The sequence below is a fragment of the Lissotriton helveticus genome, chromosome 1_1 (assembly GCF_964261635.1).
Source record: "Lissotriton helveticus chromosome 1_1, aLisHel1.1, whole genome shotgun sequence".
NCBI lineage: Eukaryota > Metazoa > Chordata > Amphibia > Caudata > Salamandridae > Lissotriton > Lissotriton helveticus.
Window position 1 is genome coordinate 929,879,954 of NC_136057.1, and position 20,872 is coordinate 929,900,825.

At 45.7% G+C, this 20,872-nt stretch overlaps 1 protein-coding gene across 3 annotated transcripts in view; it reads right to left on the reverse strand.

Moving 5' to 3' along the window:
* The window catches only part of CPM (carboxypeptidase M), a 300,531-nt gene that overhangs the window by 225,009 nt on the left and 54,650 nt on the right, over positions 1–20,872 (reverse strand). For all 3 annotated transcript variants that reach the window (XM_078676699.1, XM_078676716.1, XM_078676709.1), the window contains exon 2: positions 9,465–9,636. In XM_078676699.1, coding sequence (XP_078532825.1) covers positions 9,465–9,636 — 172 coding nt within the window. The remainder of the gene's footprint in view (positions 1–9,464; positions 9,637–20,872) is intronic.

A 20,872-nucleotide genomic window follows, 5' to 3' on the forward strand; every position in this document is an offset into this window, starting at 1 on the left:
ACTGCACTTTGGTACAGATTTCGCTAATAGTTTACAACACAGTATAGCACCCTACATACTTCTGTGAAGTACTATAGATTTAGATTTAGTTCTACACTGTCCAACATAAATTCCTGAAGGGTCCCTTTTGTGACAGGCTACCTGTGATCAGTCAGCGGCCTAAGCTAGACAGTACTCCCAACACTCAGCCTGTACAAGTGCACATGAGTGTGCACATGGGCAACCCGCCCAGAGCCTCTTGCCCTAATTCTAAAGCAGGGGACCTTATCTTAAAAGTTAGAAACTGAATGTTAGTACTCCTAATACATTTCAACAGAGGTTACAATGAGGGAGGTTTAGCTAGGAATATTCACTCACAGCAGAAGTCCCTAAACCAGATAGTCCAAAAAACAAAAAAATCGAGGGGTATTAAATGGTGCAGAACCAATTTCTCGTACCCTGCTAGCAATGACAAGAGCAGATAATTCCCTAAAGAATATATGTTTCAGGGCCACTAAATGTCAATATTTTTAGCAGAACAGGACAAACATATGATTTCAGACCAACTTCAATGCAAATGAGTCCGATAAGTCACACTAGTCAGTGTTTTTACCACGGACTTTGTACATTTCTGGCTCTAAAATCCTCTGGTGTGAGAATACAGGATGCAGAAGCTAGTGAGGGGCCTTTGAAGTTAGATTGAAGCTTTCAATATTGGCACCAAAAGCTCTGGACAGTACAAGGCTGGATTGTGCAGCCGCCAAAAATGCTTAACCACTATGTATTTTTGAAGCAAAGTTTTTACTGTCAAGTTAGTCACTTTTTTGGTTCTCATAAGTTTAGGGCTCTCATAGGATAGACACCTTTGCTGCTTGATCCAAACTGCAGTCTTTTTCTTCACAGTAAATAGGGCAGAGTGGGATAAACCTGGAACTCTTGCCTGTTCAGTATGCACCTTCCTGGGTAACCTCAGCCCTTTGTCCTGGTGCACAAGTGGTAAAGAAAAATGACAAACTCCCAAAATGTTTTTCATGCTGGGAAGGTCATTCATGCTCTCTTCTGCAACCCTCAGTTTCTCTGGCCAAGCTACTTGGCATGTGCTCACTCTCTAGTAGGGGATCTGTCAAGGTCCAATCACAACTGATTATCTGGATCTTCTTCGTTGCAAGGAGCCCTTCTACCCGTTGTGTGCCTGTAGAAGCAACAGAAGGCAAACCAAATGAGAAGATGTGCCTTGGACAGCAGGAAGATCTGGGCCCGACAGGAGTCAGGACTCTTCTTGTCTTATTCTTCTAGATGCTCTGCCACCCCCATGAATGTTCTGAGAAGGTAATGATGAGGTTGTATTCTTATTATGCACACAGGTTATAAAACAGAGAGTTCCATACAACCAATCATGGTATTCTCTTTTGAACACACCCCTATTGAAATGCACCCTTCCCTCTTCCTTTAGAGGAGACAGGTATCCAGTGCTTAATTTGTGAAAAAAGAAGTGCAGGTGCTGAAAATGTTGCCAAGGAGGCCACCGCTCACGTCTTCCTCCAGTGAGCCCCACTTTCAACACTCTCGCTGCCTCAGTCTCTATCTTCTAACCTTGATCTGTTGTCTGTCCCCTAAGTCTTTGCTCTAAGAGTCTATCCTCTCACCTCTCTAATTGTTTTCTATCACCTTTGCCACACCCTGTATTTCTGATTTGCCCTTTATTCATTTTATCCCTGCCCTTTTTTCTCTTCACTTTTATCCATGCTATACTCTCTCTGCCCTCGATCTTGGCTCTTTACTATCACTCTCTAGCAGTGATTAGCTGTGTCTCCATTTTATCATTTGTCTGCTTTTTTTTCTTTGTCCTGTCCTCTACATCCTTTCATTCTATCTTCTCTCTTCTTAATGCTCTCTTCTTCTCATCGTGGCTGCTTTCTCTTTGTATCTGATGTGCTCTCCTCCTTTTCTTCTACTTTGCTCCGTTTTATCTCTCTCCTATGTTGTTGTTTCTTCTCCTCTTGACTCTTGCTGTCTCTCATCTCTAACACTGCTGCTGCCTGTGACCCCTGTCGTCAGCCTGTACATGTCCCTGCTAATTTGAACTCTGCGTTTTCCTGTTGTCATTTCTGAAGAAGCGGAAGATTACGTGTTTTACTTTCTTACCTACACTGAATGCAAAAACAAAATGTACACCAAATGAAAATGCTTTTTTGCATATATTAATCAGTGTGGTATGACTGGGTTTATTGCGGAACAGGCGGCTGCTTGAGCACAGCAGGTCATGTCTAGTGCTGCCTATAATTAGTAGGTCCAGGGATCATGATGACTTCGGCATCCTCTGCTCAGCTTGCTGTGATCCTGCCTGCTACAGCACAGGCATTGTCCCCAGCAGTAATGCTGCCAATGCCGGTAAGTATGGCTGGGGTGCCTACTGGACTCACTCACGCTCAGCAATTACCATGCTGGGGTGCAGCGCACAGATTCTACTGGTGACGCCATGGCGCACAAAAGTTGTGTTGGGCCACAGCCGCATTGAGCACATTGAGGATAGCAGCAATGCAGGACTGCCGGACAATCTACTCTGGCAACACTACAAGTGGAAAGTCCACACTTACTTTCATTTATTCTTCCTGAAGAGCCCTCACTCCCAAGTTCCAAATGCGCTCTTGCAGCTTCCTTGCCTCAACTCCGTCATGAGCCAGCCCCCAGCTACAATTATTCAATGGGAGGTTTAGGTTCAGGCAATGGCAGGGTGCAGCAGACTAGGGGAATAGAATGCAAGCCATAGTTTGACGATGACGTCTTGGATTTGTGATTAGTGTGATGACATCTTCACTAACGTGGTGGTACACAATCATGCCTGCCTGGACAGGCGTATGCCGGCCTGCCTATGAACATTTACCAGCCAGTCTCCATGCAATGTATGTTATTCTTTTTATTTTGAATTGAACAATTAATATTGAGACCACCACCTGCAGGTTCAAAAATTGTAGCCCCGGCCCTGTGAAAGAATTGCAGGTGCTGAGCACCTGAAAGCATCTGCTCAAATTAAGCACTGCAGGTATCACTCTTGGTATAGGCACAGGTAAATGAATAAGGGGGGTATGGAATTCAGTTGTTTTCAGTTCCTGTAACCTCTATTTGCAATCTCTCTTTTAAAGGAAAGACTGTTGTGGTAGTCATTTGTGTTGACATATGTTACTGCCCCTCCCCTGTTGTCTCATCAATGCTACGTGGTCAATGTTTTTAGTGCTTCAGACTTTTTACTCCCAGATCCCGCTGCACTGTCCCCTACGAGGCCAGGCATTCACTTGGAAAACACATTTTAATCCACTTAGCTCTCAGGCACAACAAAGTATACTTTTTAAAACTGCATTTATACTACATTTATAAAAAAGTCTACTTTCACCACTGAGTTATATTTTCAATTACAAATGTAAAGGAATTTAAAATTGTTTTTCTACAAATTTCTAAAGCTGAGTTATAAAAGCCAATACACAATTCACAAGTGGAAAATGTATGTTGACCGATACATTGACCACAGATACCACATTTTCAGTTTGCATATGTGTGATAGTCTCATGTTCAGAGTGTCCCTATTTGTTAGATTGTGAGGCCAGATGTGTGACACTTTAGTATGTGCAGAACAAGGCAGTTATGTGCATGTAGTGATATTATTTTAGAAATAAAACCTTTTCTAACGTGTAATTGTCTGTAAGGGGCCTTAAAATAACTTCAGCAGCCCTAAAGTGCTGAGGCTAGTTATAAACCCAGAAATGCTCGCAATGCAGTACATACTCCTTCAGTGCGGCTCACTGTCAGTATTCATAGGCTAGTAGAGTTAGAAAAAGGTAACAAGTGCATTGGTGTAGCAGGCCTACAGGGAACAGTGACGTGGATCCTGAGGGCTACAGGCAAACAGAGCATTCACAAGCTGAACTGGAACCCCTTCCTGCTCAATCATTGCATAAGAGCTGGACACAGGTAAGGAGCACAGGGGCAGCAGGGTTTAACAGTTTACTGGTACCAGGGAAAGTCAGAGGATAACCTGGTAGCTTGACACTGAGATTCCACCAGTAGTATTTCTGTCACCATAGTAAACCCACTGGAAGATTTTTTCACTGGAGTATTCTCCTTACTTAAGACCTTCAGTGCTGTTGTCTTTTATATCAGCAGGTACACCTCCTGCCTCCCAATGGAAATCATTCAAGAACAACATAAACTGGCAATTCTGCAGAGAAAGTGCATGTAGGGATAAATGAAAATTGATTTATATTCAAAACATACAGAATCTGTAGAAGATAATCTCTTTCTCAAAAGCACCCAGGGTTATTTTAATTTTGTTATCATGTGCCCGATTTTGATAGATGGTTTATTAGACACTGCACTACATATATACTGAAGGGCACAAGGGAAAATCCATTGCTTTAGAAAAAAATACCCTATTCAAGCCAATAGGCACCATTAGACAGCAAAGGCCGGTTTAAAGATTTTAATTTCTCCCCATCATCAGAGTAGATGTCCAAAACCAATATGCTTGCAATTGGATACAGTAGAAAGAATGTGTAACTGGTCAACTGGAACTTAATCCCATAAAGGAGTTCATAAAAACTCTTGACCACTTAGAGGAGGAGACACAAAACTGAGATGCACAGGAACAGCTCATGAGTGTTTCACCAGCAGAGGATCATTTATATGGAGATTTGGTACAAGCTGAAATACATTAAACAAAGAGGGGGGACCAAGGAGCTATAAAGGTCCAGTGTCCATGCTCCTAATATAAGTCTATTTATCAACAGGAGGACAAAGTTCCTAGATCAGGGTGCAAAAGTCACCCATGGATCAAGGTGCAGACAGTCACCAACAAGGGTGCAAAAGTCACCCATGTGTCAAGGTGCAAAAAGTCACCAACAAGGGTGCAAAGGTCACCCATGTATCAGGGTGCTAACAGTCACCCATATTTTAAAACAAAGAAAAATTAAGAAAGAAGGTAGACTAAAGTAATCCTAGGTGTAAAAATGTCCTAATGTGAGAGGGAAAATAATTCTACATCCTCTGTTGCCCTCACACACCCTGGGGGGGTGTCATGCTTCATCATCGGACGTTTGCTCCTCGTAGGGCCAGCGCTGCAATTCCCTACGGGTCCCCCGAAGGGTCACTTTATCGGAGATCTTTTTTTAGGATTGCCGGATGTTGCATGCGGGTGTGTGGGGATTGGGTAAAAGGAGGGTAAACCAATTTATGTGCACGTGATAGTGTAAAAAATGACTGACCCAAAAGGGCCCATTCGGCCTAGGTATCAAAAGTCAAGGCCAACATGTTTCGCGCCTCTGTTGCCCGTAAGTCATTGGCGCTTCTTCAGGACCACAATAATAAACAGTGTAGTGTTACCCAGGTGTTACCCAGGAGCGGCTTCCATGTAGCAGCTGTAACCACTTTGAGGGTATACAGACCCGCCCTGGCTGAGTTAAGAGGGTTCTCATTTTAATCTTGACCTATTATAGCACGTGCACTACACTGTTTATTATTGTGGTCCTTTTGGGTCAGTCATTTTTTACACTATCACGTGCACATAAATTGATTTACCCTCCTTTTACCCAATCCCCACACACCGGCATGCAACATCCGGCAATCCTAAAAAAAGATCTCTGATAAAGTGACCCTTCGGGGGACCCGTAGGGAATTGCAGCGCCGGCCCTACGAGGAGCAAACGCCCGATGATGAAGCATGACACCCCCCGGGTGTGTGAGGGCAACAGAGGATGTAGAATTATTTTCCCTCTCACATTAGGACATTTTTACACCTAGGATTACTTTAGTCTACCTTCTTTCTTAATTTTTCTTTGTTTTAAAATATGGGTGACTGTTAGCACCCTGATACATGAGTGACCTTTGCACCCTTGTTGGTGACTTTTTGCACCTTGACACATGGGTGACTTTTGCACCCTTGTTGGTGACTGTCTGCACCTTGATCCATGGGTGACTTTTGCACCCTGATCTAGGAACTTTGTCCACAAGCTGAAATACCACAAGAAGGGGAGCATCTATATAGTTAATTATTCTCTATATTAAGAATAAATATAAATGTATTCAAACATAACAAATAGTCCAGAAATTCATATTCTCCAAGGAATATCCATGTTCAAGTGCCAAATCACAAAGGAGGCTCTGATGCCGTTTGTTAAAAAGAGATTTCTATCTTTATTCTTTATTCTTCATCTTCATTAAAAACAGACAGCAAGAGCCCAGCCAACGCATTTCGTCCCCACATGGGTCTTCATCAGGGGAAAAAAAAAATCTGGATGATCCTATGTCGGATATGTATTTTCCAATGTCATTTCAATGTGGTTTAGTATTAAGGGCCTCATTTACATAAAACTGGCATAGGACAGTGCCACAAGTTGTTTTGCTATACTGTGCTGTGCTGTGCTGCCCTGCGACAATTTGAAAGGGCAGGAATGCACCGAAATGAGGTGCCTTCCTGTCCATTCAGCCTATGCACAATTTGGTACCTAGCGCCAACGCAGGCACCCTTATACCATGGTGGAAGGGTGTCTGCGTTGTGGCAGGATTGTTTTTGTGCAGGAAGGGGCACCTTCTTGCACACAAACAATCCTAAGAGGCGTTTTCCTCTTTCTATATGTGCTTTAGAATACAGCACACATGGAAAGAGAAAAACATTTCTCCTTGTTACGCCTGCTCTGGGGAGGTGTGAGGGTTTGGTACTGCCCCAGTTTACTTGATTATGTAAATCTAGGGCAGCGTCAAAATCCATGAGTGTTGTGTAGGGATACCTACCGAAACACCCATGGAACACCTCCTTGATGCAGAGTAAGCAATACAATGCTTTCCGCTGCCTTGCCATAACCATATCTATGGGGCCATGAAAATGCCACGCAGGGTGGCTTTGTGTCGCTTCATAGATATGATTGAGAGGCCTGTGCCACCGAAGCGTCAAACAAAGTGACGATCCTGCGACGCAGGCCTCTTGCAAATAAACACCTCAGTATCCCCTTCAAACGTACTCACAATCAGTATTGTTATAAATACACACGATCACCTGCAATATGTAACCGTGACTACGTACCACACCATTGTGTCTGGATATGAAAATGAGAAGAGAAGAATTAACTATCTAGGTGCTCCTCCCCTTTTGGTATTTCTAATTTGTGAATCAACGGGGTTGTTAGGCAGTTCAACCCAGTGGGTTGAGGCACCATTTCTATTGAATTGTTGTACTGACACTTGTGTGGTAAAGGTTCACATTTGTCTGCCAAGTATATCAGAGTGATGCTTCTACAAGCTATTTACTTCCAGAACCGACTCTGAAGCAAGCATCAACTTCCTGTGGACTTCATCAACATCAATCCTTTAGCAGCCACAATTTTGGGCAGGAAGTGGGGTTGTCTCTCATGCAAGTCTCTTCCGTACAATCAAAGGTGCTCTCTTTTGCAAAGTTGTGAAACTAGATCTCTGCAATTTCAAGATTCACTCAAGTGATTCCAAACATTGTTCTCTTTCGTGGTTTGCCAGCATCAGTGAATGCCAGCTGACCCACCGCCCTTTCAAGTAGAGAAGACGGGAAAGCTTGTTGCAGAATAGAATCTTCATTATGAAGGTCCACTTGTCATGGTGGCATGCTGTTGAAGAGATGATGATCAGATACTGAGCCTGGCCATCAGTGCTCAAACAAGGAACCTTGGTGATCCACCTTTTCCATAATACTTGTGCTAAAGTGAGATGATCTTATCTCTCGCCCATCATTACATCATCCAGGCTGGTATCAAGAAGTGGAAGAGGGAGTGGAAGAACCATAGCATTTCAGAACATTGATGTTGTCAGAGTCTGCTCAACTCCTGTGCTCAATAACAAAGCGATTCAACGAGGCGGAATCCATCAAGTAGACATGCATGGTACTCCTTGCTTGCACGTCTTAAAGAATTGCCTCCTCTACAATCACTTGTTAGCCAAATACTATCCATCTGTAAAACAAAACAGTGGTATTCATTTCAGAGCAGGCAAATGTGCTAGCGAGAAGGCCCATTTCTTGCTATACCGACCAGCTCAGATGATGATGATGAGTACATTTCATGCTCCATTTCAACCATCTGTAATGTCTAATTGGTGCCATTTCCTCATTCTTCTTTGATTCTACAAAGTGAAGATCTGACTGTTGGAAACATTTTTTAGTGATGGATTTTGGTGCATGTGCCAGAGGACTCAAACTTGAATGGCTGTCAGGTAACTAGGCTGCAGTGCTAGTGCTGCTGAACAGTTTAAGCTTTGGGCTTGTTTGGAAATTCAATTGAACATAATGTTAAATCATCAAAACTGATAAACAAACTATTGCCTCAGAACAATGATAATGGGATTTTCTGTGAATATAATAAACTGTAAACATTTAATGCAGCTCTATGGAAGCATGGGGGCAAAGGGCCTAGGCCTAATCGGTCACAGCTTCTGGAGCTCACGCTAAAAGTCATTGATCTCATTCCAAAGCTCTAGGGTTCCTATTAGATTTCAAGTAAATGTGTCTAAAGTTTCACATCAAAATATAGCACAAGCTGTATAATTCTTGGGAAAAGCTAAACACCAGCAACAGAACACAAACCAAAACCCAGGTGTCGAAAAACGACTCTTGGTCCAACTGGAGAACTCAATACAATGCTAAAGTAACTTTGTATTGCCCGAGCATGAGAACATATGAATAGTGTGTCCACTGCTCATGTGGACATATTTGAACAATCCCATGTGTCAATCTCTGAATCAACGAAAATAAATATTTTTCAACAATTTTGCTTTTCTGGAGAGCTTGCAGATTGCTTTTTGTGATTCATTAACCGCATGCGCGCTAGCGGTTTTCCCGCTGCGCGCTGCGATTCGCAAAATCCCTCGTTACGTGACAAGGTCAGCTCGTCACACGCGCAGCGCAGGTAGCGCCCATGACGAGCTGACCTTGTCACGCGCGTCGAAAGGGTTAATATCTTTACCCATGCCTGGTCTTTCGAACAGACCAGTAGTGTAGCTTAGGGCCCTGGTGCAAGCAAGTGTAATCCCCCCTTTGACTGATGGTTAGGCAGTAAAATACAGCAATTATAAGGATTTAATGGGCCCCTCAGGGCTCTGGGCCCCGGTACACTGCACCTGCTGCACCAATGGTAGCTATGCCCCTGGAGATGACCACATTTTGAATGCTGGGGTAGCTGGTCTTGCACAAGTAACAGAGAACGTGTTGCAAGTGGTCCTCTGGCACTGATGAATGTCTTCACTATGTGATCACTCTAGCATGGAAAAAGCATTAGAAACTAGGCTAAAAAACTCGAAAACAACCTAACATGTGGCTACCTGGCTCCCAGAGCAGCAATTAAAGACAGATATGATTACATGAAAATTAGGATATGTTTGACTACTGTACTTTTAGGAACAAAAATGTAGCTAGTCCAAATGTGAAGATCCTTGGAAGGACTCTAAAACAAGCCATACAACTGCCATGGTGAGCCTTACCTAACACGGATTTCCCGATACTGTGCAGGTAGGTGATGGAGGGGTAGTCATTGGCCACACTCTGCAGGAAAGCTTCCACCGCTGCGGTGTTGTGGTAGGTGCTCAAGTCCAAGCCAGAAACCAAGGGTAACAGTAGCAGTGCTCCCAGAGACAAGCAGCAAAAGCCCATATTCTGGAAAGAAACAATTGCCAAAAGGAATTAGAGCGAGAAAATTTGTCCAGCCAGTTAGTTTCATACATCTCTGGAAATTATTTAAATTACTTACAGATAATATCCATGACTTCTAGTTTGACTCTTCCTTTTCGCAGTCCTAACCAAAGTTGTTCCTGAACTCGCAGACATCAAACATGTCATCACTCCCTACTCGTTACTGTTTAGCCCTTCTTCATGTCTTAAAAAACTGTCTGCTCCATCAATCCCTCTGAGTAGGATCACTCCCCACCCCGATATGTGCTTGAATGGCTATTCCAGTATTCTCTGTAGGCCTTAGGCTAAGGACATGGTTTTGAAAGAAGGATCATCTGCCATCACCGAACCACACTCCCATGGACTCCTATCAGTCGAGGGCCACTACAGTGTGGGGCTTTCTGAACATGTTTGCAAGGGCTGATCTTGGTTTCTAATCTGGCCGGGCCTCGTGTTCCTCCATGTTTGCAAGGGCTGATCTGGGTTTATAATCAGGCTTGGCCGCGTGTACCTCCATTTTTGCAAGGGCTGATCTGGGTTTCTAAACAGGCTTGGCCGCGTGTACCTCCATTTTTGCAAGGGCTGACCTTGGTTTCTAATCAGGCCTGGCCTGGTGTACCTCCATTTTTGCAAGGGCTGACCTTGGTTTCTAATCAGGCCGGGCCTCAAGTTCCACCATCTTTGCAAGGGCTGACCTTGGTTTCTAATCAGGCCTGGCCTGGTGTACCTCCATTTTTGCAAGGGCTGACCTTGGTTTCTAATCAGGCCCGGCCTCATGTACCTCCTTTGCCTCCTATGGTGTTTAGCAATGGAGGGTTCCCAGATGGAAGCTGTAGCCAGACTCTCCCAGAGTGGGAGAAAGATTTATGAAGACTGCAATGAGGACTAACTGGACTCTAAATAACGGGTTAAACCAGTATATAGTTGACTCATTAACACTTTCTCGCTCTTACTTGTTGTAGTTCTTTTTCAGTGAGGAAACACCTAAGCAGTGCCAGGTTGCTCTAAATAAATCATGATGCTCTGGGAATGAATTTCACACAACAATAAAGAAGCACACAATGGAGGACAGCGTGGCACCCACCTGTCAAACAAAAGGCCCAGCAAGCAGCAACTGTTGCTGATTTGCTTTATGTCAGTGCTGAGGCAATGCATCAGAAATGTTGCACTGGTGCAAAAAGCAAAAGAAAAATATCCATTCATTCTATTTTGATGCGTATGTGGCATGAAACAGCTCCAGTCTATGTTACAGAACATTTGGCACAAAGGTAACCAAAAATACAGATTGCTCGTAATGATTTTAACTGAGTGATAGAGAAATGAATAAACGAACACCCATAATCCACGAGTAACTCTAAAACATTCAGATTGTTCCACAAACAGTCCGATCTATCATAATTCTAGCAGTGAGGGGATGCATTTTCTCTACTTATTATAAAAAGTGAACCAAACATGAAATAAGTTTTTGCTATTCCTGCCCTTTTACAAATATCATTTGCTTCATCACCTATTACCCGAGAAAATAAAATGGTGTAAATGCATTGGCCTTTTTTGTCCCAGTGCAAAGTCTTTGTAATATTGCACTCTGGGTTCATTTCTAAAGCCCGCCCTATCTGGATTGACACAGGGGTGATATGTGGGCAGGACATTGGTGGCAGCCCCAATGGAGATCACCGCCAATGGTTCAAAGAGAAGAGGGGAGGGGTGGACCCAAGGCATGCAAAAAAGTCAGAAACCTGCCGGATCCAGAAGTGAAATTTCAACCAGAAATGTTTGGGGCTGGGAGGGTCAGACAAGGGAGTGCATGTTCACCTATAACTACATGTGTGGCTAGGACTTTCTGGTAGTGGAAGGCCACTCAGACGTAAACTAGAAGAGAACGGGCACCTCGTAGAGTGAATGACGCACTACTACACGAAGTAGACAGTAACTCTGCATGTCTAATTAATCAATGGTGAATGGCGCCTGGTTGCTGGAAGGGGCGGGCCCGCCTCCTGCCTGACTGTAGGAGAATGAGGTATAGCTACTGGAGGTACACAGCTTGATTGGCAGGAAGGAATGAATCATGGTTACCATACGGATACGGTCAGGTGGTATGTCTGATATACTGAGATTTAATCAAGCATAGCAGTCACCAGGGGCCCTATTAGAGATAGGGATCACTTTTATTGTTTACGCCACAGCCCACCTTTAAGCAGGTTTGCCAGGTGCAAACAGGAAAAGTGCGCCCTATTTTGTTGAATGCGCTGCACTGAGGGCAGCCGCGAACTAATGCAACCCCAAGGTCGGCACATTTAAGTAAAATACGGACAACTGTTTAAAAGCTGCTCCGTGTTTCTCTGTGCAGACGGCTACCTGCTTGCACTTTTAAGAGAGATTAGAGATCCCCTTGCAAGAGGGTGCAATGAGTGGCCGCACTGGCCTGAATGGGGATGTCTGGGGTGTCTATGGGACCCCATTTCATCCCACCATAGGGATGCCTTCAGGAGGCACATTGAAAGTGTGCCACCTTTTGGTAGCACACTTTCGAATCACTTCCTTAAGGCATGTTTCCTCTGCGCCCACGTCAGTAACATTTTTTTTAGAAATTAAGCACTGGTGGTCAGCTAGCGAAAATGAGCCTGGATGTATCTTGGTTTAAAGTTTTAGCATTGCTGCTCAATTGGGTGGGCACCTGTAAGTTAGAGCAGCAAATACAATTTCAGTTTTTACTCTTTCAAGCATATAAATGTGGCCCCTAATAGTGACCTCCATGTGGATGACTCTAGGGGGACAATCGATTTGCATTCTGGAAATGTGATGGTGCACTTTATTTGAATCAGAGCTTCCACTTGAAGTTCGAAGGTGAATATATGTCCTTGGCTCACAGCACCAGCTTATGTTTTTATACAGTGGTAGGTGAGGGGGTGCAACCAGCCACTCAGAACTGATATAGCACTTGAATGTTTGGAGATATGCATTCTGGTTCATGAGTATCTTGATCAACGTTGAGTTTGGCCTCTTAGGAGCAGACTTCCCATACCGTTCTCAAGAGTTTAGGCCCTGTGGGGAAAGCAGGCATCCCATAATATCATCAGGGCTGTGAACTTGACTGAGATTGTCCTTCAGCTAATCAGGTATGTGCTGCTCGGCTTCAGTTTTCTTCTGCCCCCTCTGATCACAGTGTATGAAAATGGTCACACAGCACATCTTTACCAACTTGTTCAATGACCAGGCCCTTAGCTACAGTCTTTACCCTGATGATGCGATGCTATCTCTCAGGCATGCACTGACCTAGCCCAAGTGGTCTGAAACATGCAGTCATTTCCACCTATACGCTCAGCCCATGCATAAATGTGGCACCTCCAGGCTCCCATTTCAGAACACTTCTGGCACTGGGCACCACATATGCCCGCTCGGCATCCATCCTGAATGATAGACACCACGTTTCAAAATCTGTGCCCCATCATATAGAAGCACCTTCCCACCGGCTAATGATTCCGGGTCATGTCCACAGTGATTGAGCAGGCTCTGGCAGGATGCTGCAGTCAGGAGCAGGCAGACACGTGGCACTGACACAAAGTGGATGTCAACAAGGAAGCAACCAGTTCTTGAGCACCAGAGGGAGACCCAACTGCTTCACATCTTTTAATACTAAATTGACTTATCTCGCCTTTTCCAAAAACACATAACTAGTAGAATGGAAGCTACTATCTTTTTATCGATGCGTCCATGGCATAGCTAGACCATTGGCCGCCCAGTGTGGCCCGGCAGTTGCTGCCCGCAGCGGAATGTAAGAGCAGGGGGTTCACGCTCGGTTACCGCACAGCAACGGCTGCTGGTATGAGCGAGGGGGTGGGGGAGACTGCTGCCCGAAAACTTGTCGCCTGGGGCGGTCCACTGGATGGGTCAGTCAGAATATTCATGTATCCATCCATTCTTTTACCCAGCCATCCATTTACTTTTTGTCATCTGTCCATTCTTCCATCCTTCTATCTAGTCACATTTTGACCAGTCAATCCTTTTACTTTTACAATCCAACCTTTTATCCTTTCATTTGTACACCCTTTTACCCTTCCATCCATTTACCCATCCTTCCATGTAACCTTTCGCCTTTTTTCCCCCTTTCATCTCCTTTGTTTGTGTCACTTTCCTTTCCCCCTCCTTCAATTCTGTTTGCCCTTTCTATTTACTTATCTTTTTTTCTCTCATCTGTGTTTTTCTTTCTTACCTTTCTCTCTCAGTTTTGTTGTTTTTAGGTTTCGTCGGAACAGTGCGCATGCGCTGTCAGCAAAATCTATTGTTAATTAAAAAAAAGCTTTCAAATGGGCCTAGAGCCCACTAATTACTAATACTTACCATTGGTTGGATTCCATGTCACTCTTGTTTCCTTGCTTCTTATTGGTCATGCCTCGTGCTTCCTCCCGGCTGTTTGCCTCCTCCTACTTTCTTCCCCCAGGCATCTGTCCCTGCCATGGAGCATGGACCTACCACAGCTTCCTGAATGTTCCAGTGTCTACACACTGCTCCATGTACTTTTTGCCGTACACTCTAGAAGCGTGCATGGCAATGTATGGCCTTCCTCAGTCCTCCCCCTGCTGTCTGTCGTTGCTTCTCCCTTCATTTCCCCGCAGCTCTCACATGTTGTTTCTCCCCCCACGCCCTTCTCATGCTGTCCATTGCTGCTCCATCCCTCAACCAACACACCTCCCTGGTGTTGCATTTCCCCCCTGCTTCCAGTTGTTTCAATTCCCTATCTCCTCCCATCCCCCAGTGCTTGTTAGACATATTGCACAGCAGCACAGACTGCTGTGCAAAATTGCATAAAGAAAAAAAGCCCAATGACGGGTCACTGTTTTATTCTTTACTTTAAGCCATGTAGATCTTGCATAGGCAAAACCTATTGGATTCGGCAGTGCTTCCTCCGTTTCCATCAATGTGCATACCAGGCCACAGTCCACAGCCCTCATATGAAAAGGGGGGGCCCTCGGCCCCCCCGCACGCATGGCGGCGCGGCGACCGTCGCCCCCCCTTTCCCCTTTGTTGTCATTCGGCGGTGGGGGCGTGCCCTGGGGGCGCGGCCCACCGCCGATTGGCCGGCGGCCTTCCTGACCCGGATCCAAGGTAGTGGGTCCGGGTCAGGGGGGGCGGGCGATAGGAGGGGCCGCCCGGCCCCTCGGGAATAAGAGGTGGGGAGCGCCCAGGAGACCCCCTTGTCCCTGGACGCTCCCTCGCTGAACGTTGTGCCCCGCGCTCGGGGCTTCTTAGTTTTATAACTGCTTTTGGTTTATTTTGCAGGTTTTTGTCTGGGAGCAGGCGCGGGAACCATCGGAGGCCCGCGAAGGATCAGCCGCGTCGTGAAGGCAGGGAGCGACCTCGTGAGGGCGGAGAGCTTCTGTGGCCGTTTTTCTACATCGGCTTCTTCTATCGGCCTCGTGGGAGCCAGGCGTTGAGCATTTCCTCGCCGGTTTGCAGTTACCGGGTTACAGAGGAGTTCTGGTGCGGCGGTCCGTTTCCCAGGGCCCGCGAGGTATTGTGTGGGGGCGGGAGTATCCGGCAACAAACAAAAGGGAGGTTGCCTGGGAGGAACGCGGTAAGCACCGGCATTGAAAGACTGTTGCCCCCTAGATGCCAAAGGAGCATCGGTTTATGGCATCGGGAGGGGGTGAATTTTGGCGCGAAGGATAGGAACGGCAAAAATAGGGACGTTAGGCTGATCTAGCTCGGGCGAAGCGAAGCAGGGTCGACCAGGGCAGCACCTGGATGGGAGACCCCTGGTGAGAGTTTATAATTGTAGGAAAAGAACTGTTTTCACGGCTTTACTACATTAATGATTGGGTAATTATTGTGCATGAAGTGACACAAAGTGTGCAATTGTATGCTAAAACAAGGGGACATTTCTTACAAGGTTATTTGTTTAATGTCTAAGTGATCGATTGTTAAGTCAGAAACCTGCCGGATCCAGAAGTGAAATTTCAACCAGAAATGTTTGGGGCTGGGAGGGTCAGACAAGGGAGTGCATGTTCACCTATAACTACATGTGTGGCTAGGACTTTCTGGTAGTGGAAGGCCACTCAGACGTAAACTAGAAGAGAACGGGCACCTCGTAGAGTGAATGACGCACTACTACACGAAGTAGACAGTAACTCTGCATGTCTAATTAATCAATGGTGAATGGCGCCTGGTTGCTGGAAGGGGCGGGCCCGCCTCCTGCCTGACTGTAGGAGAATGAGGTATAGCTACTGGAGGTACACAGCTTGATTGGCAGGAAGGAATGAATCATGGTTACCATACGGATACGGTCAGGTGGTATGTCTGATATACTGAGATTTAATCAAGCATAGCAGTCACCAGGGGCCCTATTAGAGATAGGGATCACTTTTATTGTTTACGCCACAGCCCACCTTTAAGCAGGTTTGCCAGGTGCAAACAGGAAAAGTGCGCCCTATTTTGTTGAATGCGCTGCACTGAGGGCAGCCGCGAACTAATGCAACCCCAAGGTCGGCACATTCAAGTAAAATACGGACAACTGTTTAAAAGCTGCTCCGTGTTTCTCTGTGCAGACGGCTACCTGCTTGCACTTTTAAGAGAGATTAGAGATCCCCTTGCAAGAGGGTGCAATGAGTGGCCGCACTGGCCTGAATGGGGATGTCTGGGGTGTCTATGGGACCCCATTTCATCCCACCATAGGGATGCCTTCAGGAGGCACAATAAAAGTGTGCCACCTTTTGGTAGCACATTTTCGAATCACTTCCTTAAGGCATGTTTCCTCTGCGCCCACGTCAGTAACATTTTTTTAGAAATTAAGCACTGGTGGTCAGCTAGCGAAAATGAGCCTGGATGTATCTTGGTTTAAAGTTTTAGCATTGCTGCTCAGTTGGGTGGGCACCTGTAAGTTAGAGCAGCAAATACAATTTCAGTTTTTACTCTTTCAAGCATATAAATGTGGCCCCTAATAGTGACCTCCATGTGGATGACTCTAGGGGGACAATCGCTCTGCATTCTGGAAATGTGATGGTGCACTTTATTTGAATCAGAGCTTCCACTTGAAGTTCGAAGGTGAATATATGTCCTTGGCTCACAGCACCAGCTTATGTTTTTATACAGTGGTAGGTGAGGGGGTGCAACCAGCCACTCAGAACTGATATAGCACTTGAATGTTTGGAGATATGCATTCTGGTTCATGATTATCTTGATCAATGTTGAGTTTGGCCTCTTAGGAGCAGACTTCCCATACCGTTCTCAAGAGTTTAGGCCCTGTGGTGAAAGCAGGCATCCCATAATATCATCAGGGCTGTGAACTTGACTGAGATTGTCCTTCAGCTAATCAGGTATGTGCTGCTCGGCTTCAGTTTTCTTCTGCCCCCTCTGATCACAGTGTATGAAAATGGTCACACAGCACCAACTTGTTTCAGTGACTAGGCCCTTAGCTACAGTCTTTACCCTGATGATGCGATGCTATCTCTCAGGCATGCACTGACCTGGCCCAAGTGGTCTGAACAACATTGGCAACCATAAATGATCACTCTCGCATTTGCGACAAGAGTTCAGAACAAGTCACACCCCAGTCTATAAAGGCATCCGTAGGGAAGAGTAGCAAGCAGATCAGAAACATGCAGTCATTTCCACCTATACGCTCAGGCCATGCATAAATGTGGCACCTCCAGGCTCCCATTTCAGAACACTCCTGCCACTGGGCACCACATATCCCCGCTCGGCATCCATCCTGAATGATAGACACCATGTTTCAAAATATGTGCCCCCTCATATAGAAGCACCTGCCCCCAAGTCATGTCCACAGTGATTCAGCAGGCTCTGGCAGGATGCTGCAGTCAGGAACAGGCAGACACGTGGCACTGACACAAAGTGGATGTCAACAAGGAAGCAGCCAGTTCTTGAGCACCAGAGGGAGACCCAACTGCTTCACATCTTTTAATACTAAATTGACTTATCTCGCCTTTTCCAAAAACACATACCTAGTAGAATGGAAGCTACTATCTTTTTATCGATGCGTCCATGGCATAGCTAGACCATTGGCCGCCCAGTGTGGCCCGGCAGTTGCTGCCCGAAGCGGCATGTAAGAGCGGGGGGTTCACGCTCGGTTACCGCACAGCAACGGCTGCTGGTATGAGCGAGGGGGTGGGGGGAGACTGCTGCCCAAAAACTTGTGTCGCCTGGGGCGGTCCGCTGGATGGATCAGTCAGAATATTCATGTATCCATCCATTCTTTTACCCAGCCATCCATTTACTTTTTGTCATCTGTCCATTCTTCCATCCTTCTATCTAGTCACATTTTGACCAGTCAATCCTTTTACTTTTACATCCAACCTTTTATCCTTTCATTTGTACACCCTTTTACCCTTCCATCCATTCACCCATCCTTCCATGTTACCTTTCGCCTTTTTCCCCCTTTCATCTCCTTTGTTTGTGTCACTTTCCTTTCCTCTTCCTTCAATTCTGTTTGCCCTTTCTATTTACTTATCTTTTTTCTCTCATCTGTGTTTTTCTTTCTTACCTTTCTCTCTCAGTTTTGTTGTTTTTAGGTTTCGTCGGAACAGTGCGCATGCGCTGTCAGCAAAATCTATTGTTAATTAAAAAAAACTTTAAAATGGGCGTAGAGCCCACTACTTACCAATACTTACCATTGGTTGGCTTCCATGTCACTCTTGTTTCCTTGCTTCTTATTGGTCATGCCTCGTGCTTCCTCCTAGCTTTTCGCCTCCTCCTACTTTCTTCCCCCAGGCATCTATCCCTGCCATGGAGCATGGACCTACCACAGCTTCCTGAATGTTCCAGTGTCTACACACTGCTCCATGTACTTTTTGCCATACACTCTAGAAGTGTGCATGGCAATGTATGGCCTCCCTCAGACCTCCTCCTGGTGTCCGTCGTTGCTTCTCCCTCCATTTCCCCGCAGCTCTCACATGTTGTTTCTCCCCCCACGCCCTTCTCATGCTGTCCATTGCTGCTCCATCCCTCAACCAACACACCTCCCTGGTGTTGCATTTCCCCCTGCTTCCAGTTGTTTCAGTTCCCTATCTCCTCCCATCCCCCAGTGCTTGTTAGACATATTGCACAGCAGCACAGACTACTGTGCAAAATGGCATAAAGAAAAAAAGCACAATGATGGGGTCACTGTTTTATTCTTTACTTTAAGCCATGTAGATCTTGCATAGGCAAAACCTATTGGATTCGGCAGTGCTTCTTCGGTTTCCTTCTCTGTGCATACCAGTCCACTCCACAGCCCTCATACAAGGTATTCCCATAACAATGTTATTTGTGACTATAGACCTGCAGACAGAAGGGGCCAATAAAAAAGTAATAAATGTTTAAGTGGGACCAGTTTGCCAGCCCATCATGCCCACTGGAAGTGGGGCGTTTGATGCGTCATGTCGTCAGGGTTCCATATTGACTGTCTCCTCCCTGCTATCTATACAGGCGATTCCCCATGTGTCTCTGCACTCCGCCCCGTTAGTCTGCTCTGCTGTCTTCTCCACGCATGCACGCTTACAGCATCAGCGCCTCTTTGTTGGCCCCTGTTCTCTTCCCTCTGTGGCTTCCCCCAGAGCCATTGGCAGCAGTTCTGCAGCTCACGCCCTCCTCCATCCACTCCACACAAAGGAACTGGCAGTGCAGTGATGCTATTAGTGTCACAACCGTCAGCAAACACAGGACACAGCAAAAAAACCTGAATAGGGCTTTGAAATGAAAGGCTTTGTGGTGCTTGATTCAAATGTGCTTGCTGTATATCCCTCAGGAAAAAGATGGAATGCGTTGATACCACTAAGGTCCAAACCTCTGACCTATCACTCTAGCAGGTACATTAACCCACTGTACTCTCTTACATGCACAGCACTTTGTTTCATGTAGCTCATGACAAATATGCATGTAAGTTATTCCACTAACATTCATATTGGTTATATAAATACTAACGGTCAGTAAAATCAGGAAAAACATGTCTTTGGTAAAGTGGTTTGGATTACAAAGGCTTCCACTGGAAAAAATCTGTGAACAACGTCAATATGGGTGCAATAGTAAAATTAACCTTGCATCCTTCAATAACAATAACATGATTATCATTCTGCTGGGTAACGGTAGTACCTTTTGTTATAGCTCTTTTTACTCAGAATCTATTTATTTAATCTCAACAGCAGCATTCGCGGATACTGGCCACAAAATGCAATGTGCAAAGTCATTTATCAATGAGGTACACACGGATAGCCATACAAATTGACCACGTCACAGTTCAGGAAGCGAGCGTGAGGGTAGATATAGAGAGACAGGAAGGGGGGAAGGCGGAGTGAGCATCTTCTAAAAGTTCCATCAGGAAAACATCAATCTGGTGCATCAACTGAGGCTCACTGAGAGCATCTTTCCATACCAAGACATTGTGAGGCAGGTCCTAATCTCCCCGCTATCAGCATGGCAGTCAGTGTAGGATTCACACACAGTTTGGTCCATTAATGGAGGACCACACAAGAAAGCAACAGGGTTCACACTGAGCCTCAATGCTGCTCCAGGCCGGTATCGTCGCAACACTAAAGGAACAAAAAGAAAGAAAAACAAAAATCCCCTCCAGGTAAGGAGACAATGGTCCCAACGGTGGATAACAGGGAGGAAAGATGTGTGTGATCCGTTCTTGCTGAGCAGATGAGAAAAGCAGTGCCACTAGCGGCGCAAAAGCGAAAGCGGGCAGGACAAAGGGGCTAGAGGTCTGGGGGAAGGAGATCAGGTGTGTGGGGACTTTAGGGGCAGCCGTGAGCAACCCTGGCAGTAGTGAGGGCTGTACACGAGGAAGACAAAAACCCATCACACAAAAGGATCAGTCAAATAGGGTAAGAGTGTGCAGTTTGGGTGACTAAAGGCAAAGGTGCTCCATCCGTCACATGTACTCAAGTAAGGCAAGGAGAGGTTGCCATATACGGGTGAATTTCTTATCTGTGAGAGAAAGCTTATGTGACTGGTGTGCTAGAGTATACCAGGGTCTAGTAAACCATGAGGCAATGTGAGGGGAAACAGGAGTCTTCCAGGCCAAGACTATTAATTGTTTGGGCTCACCGCCATATGATGGATTGCAGCTTCAAGTGTAGTTGGGCAGCTGCCCAGTATGATCGTGCAGTAATCTGCCGGGATCGGAAACCTCAAAGTGTTTTTGATATTTCCCAAGACCTTCTTCCGCAAGAGAGTGATTTGGGGACATGTCTACCAAATGTGTTGATAGTTACCTTCCTGCACCCCGCAT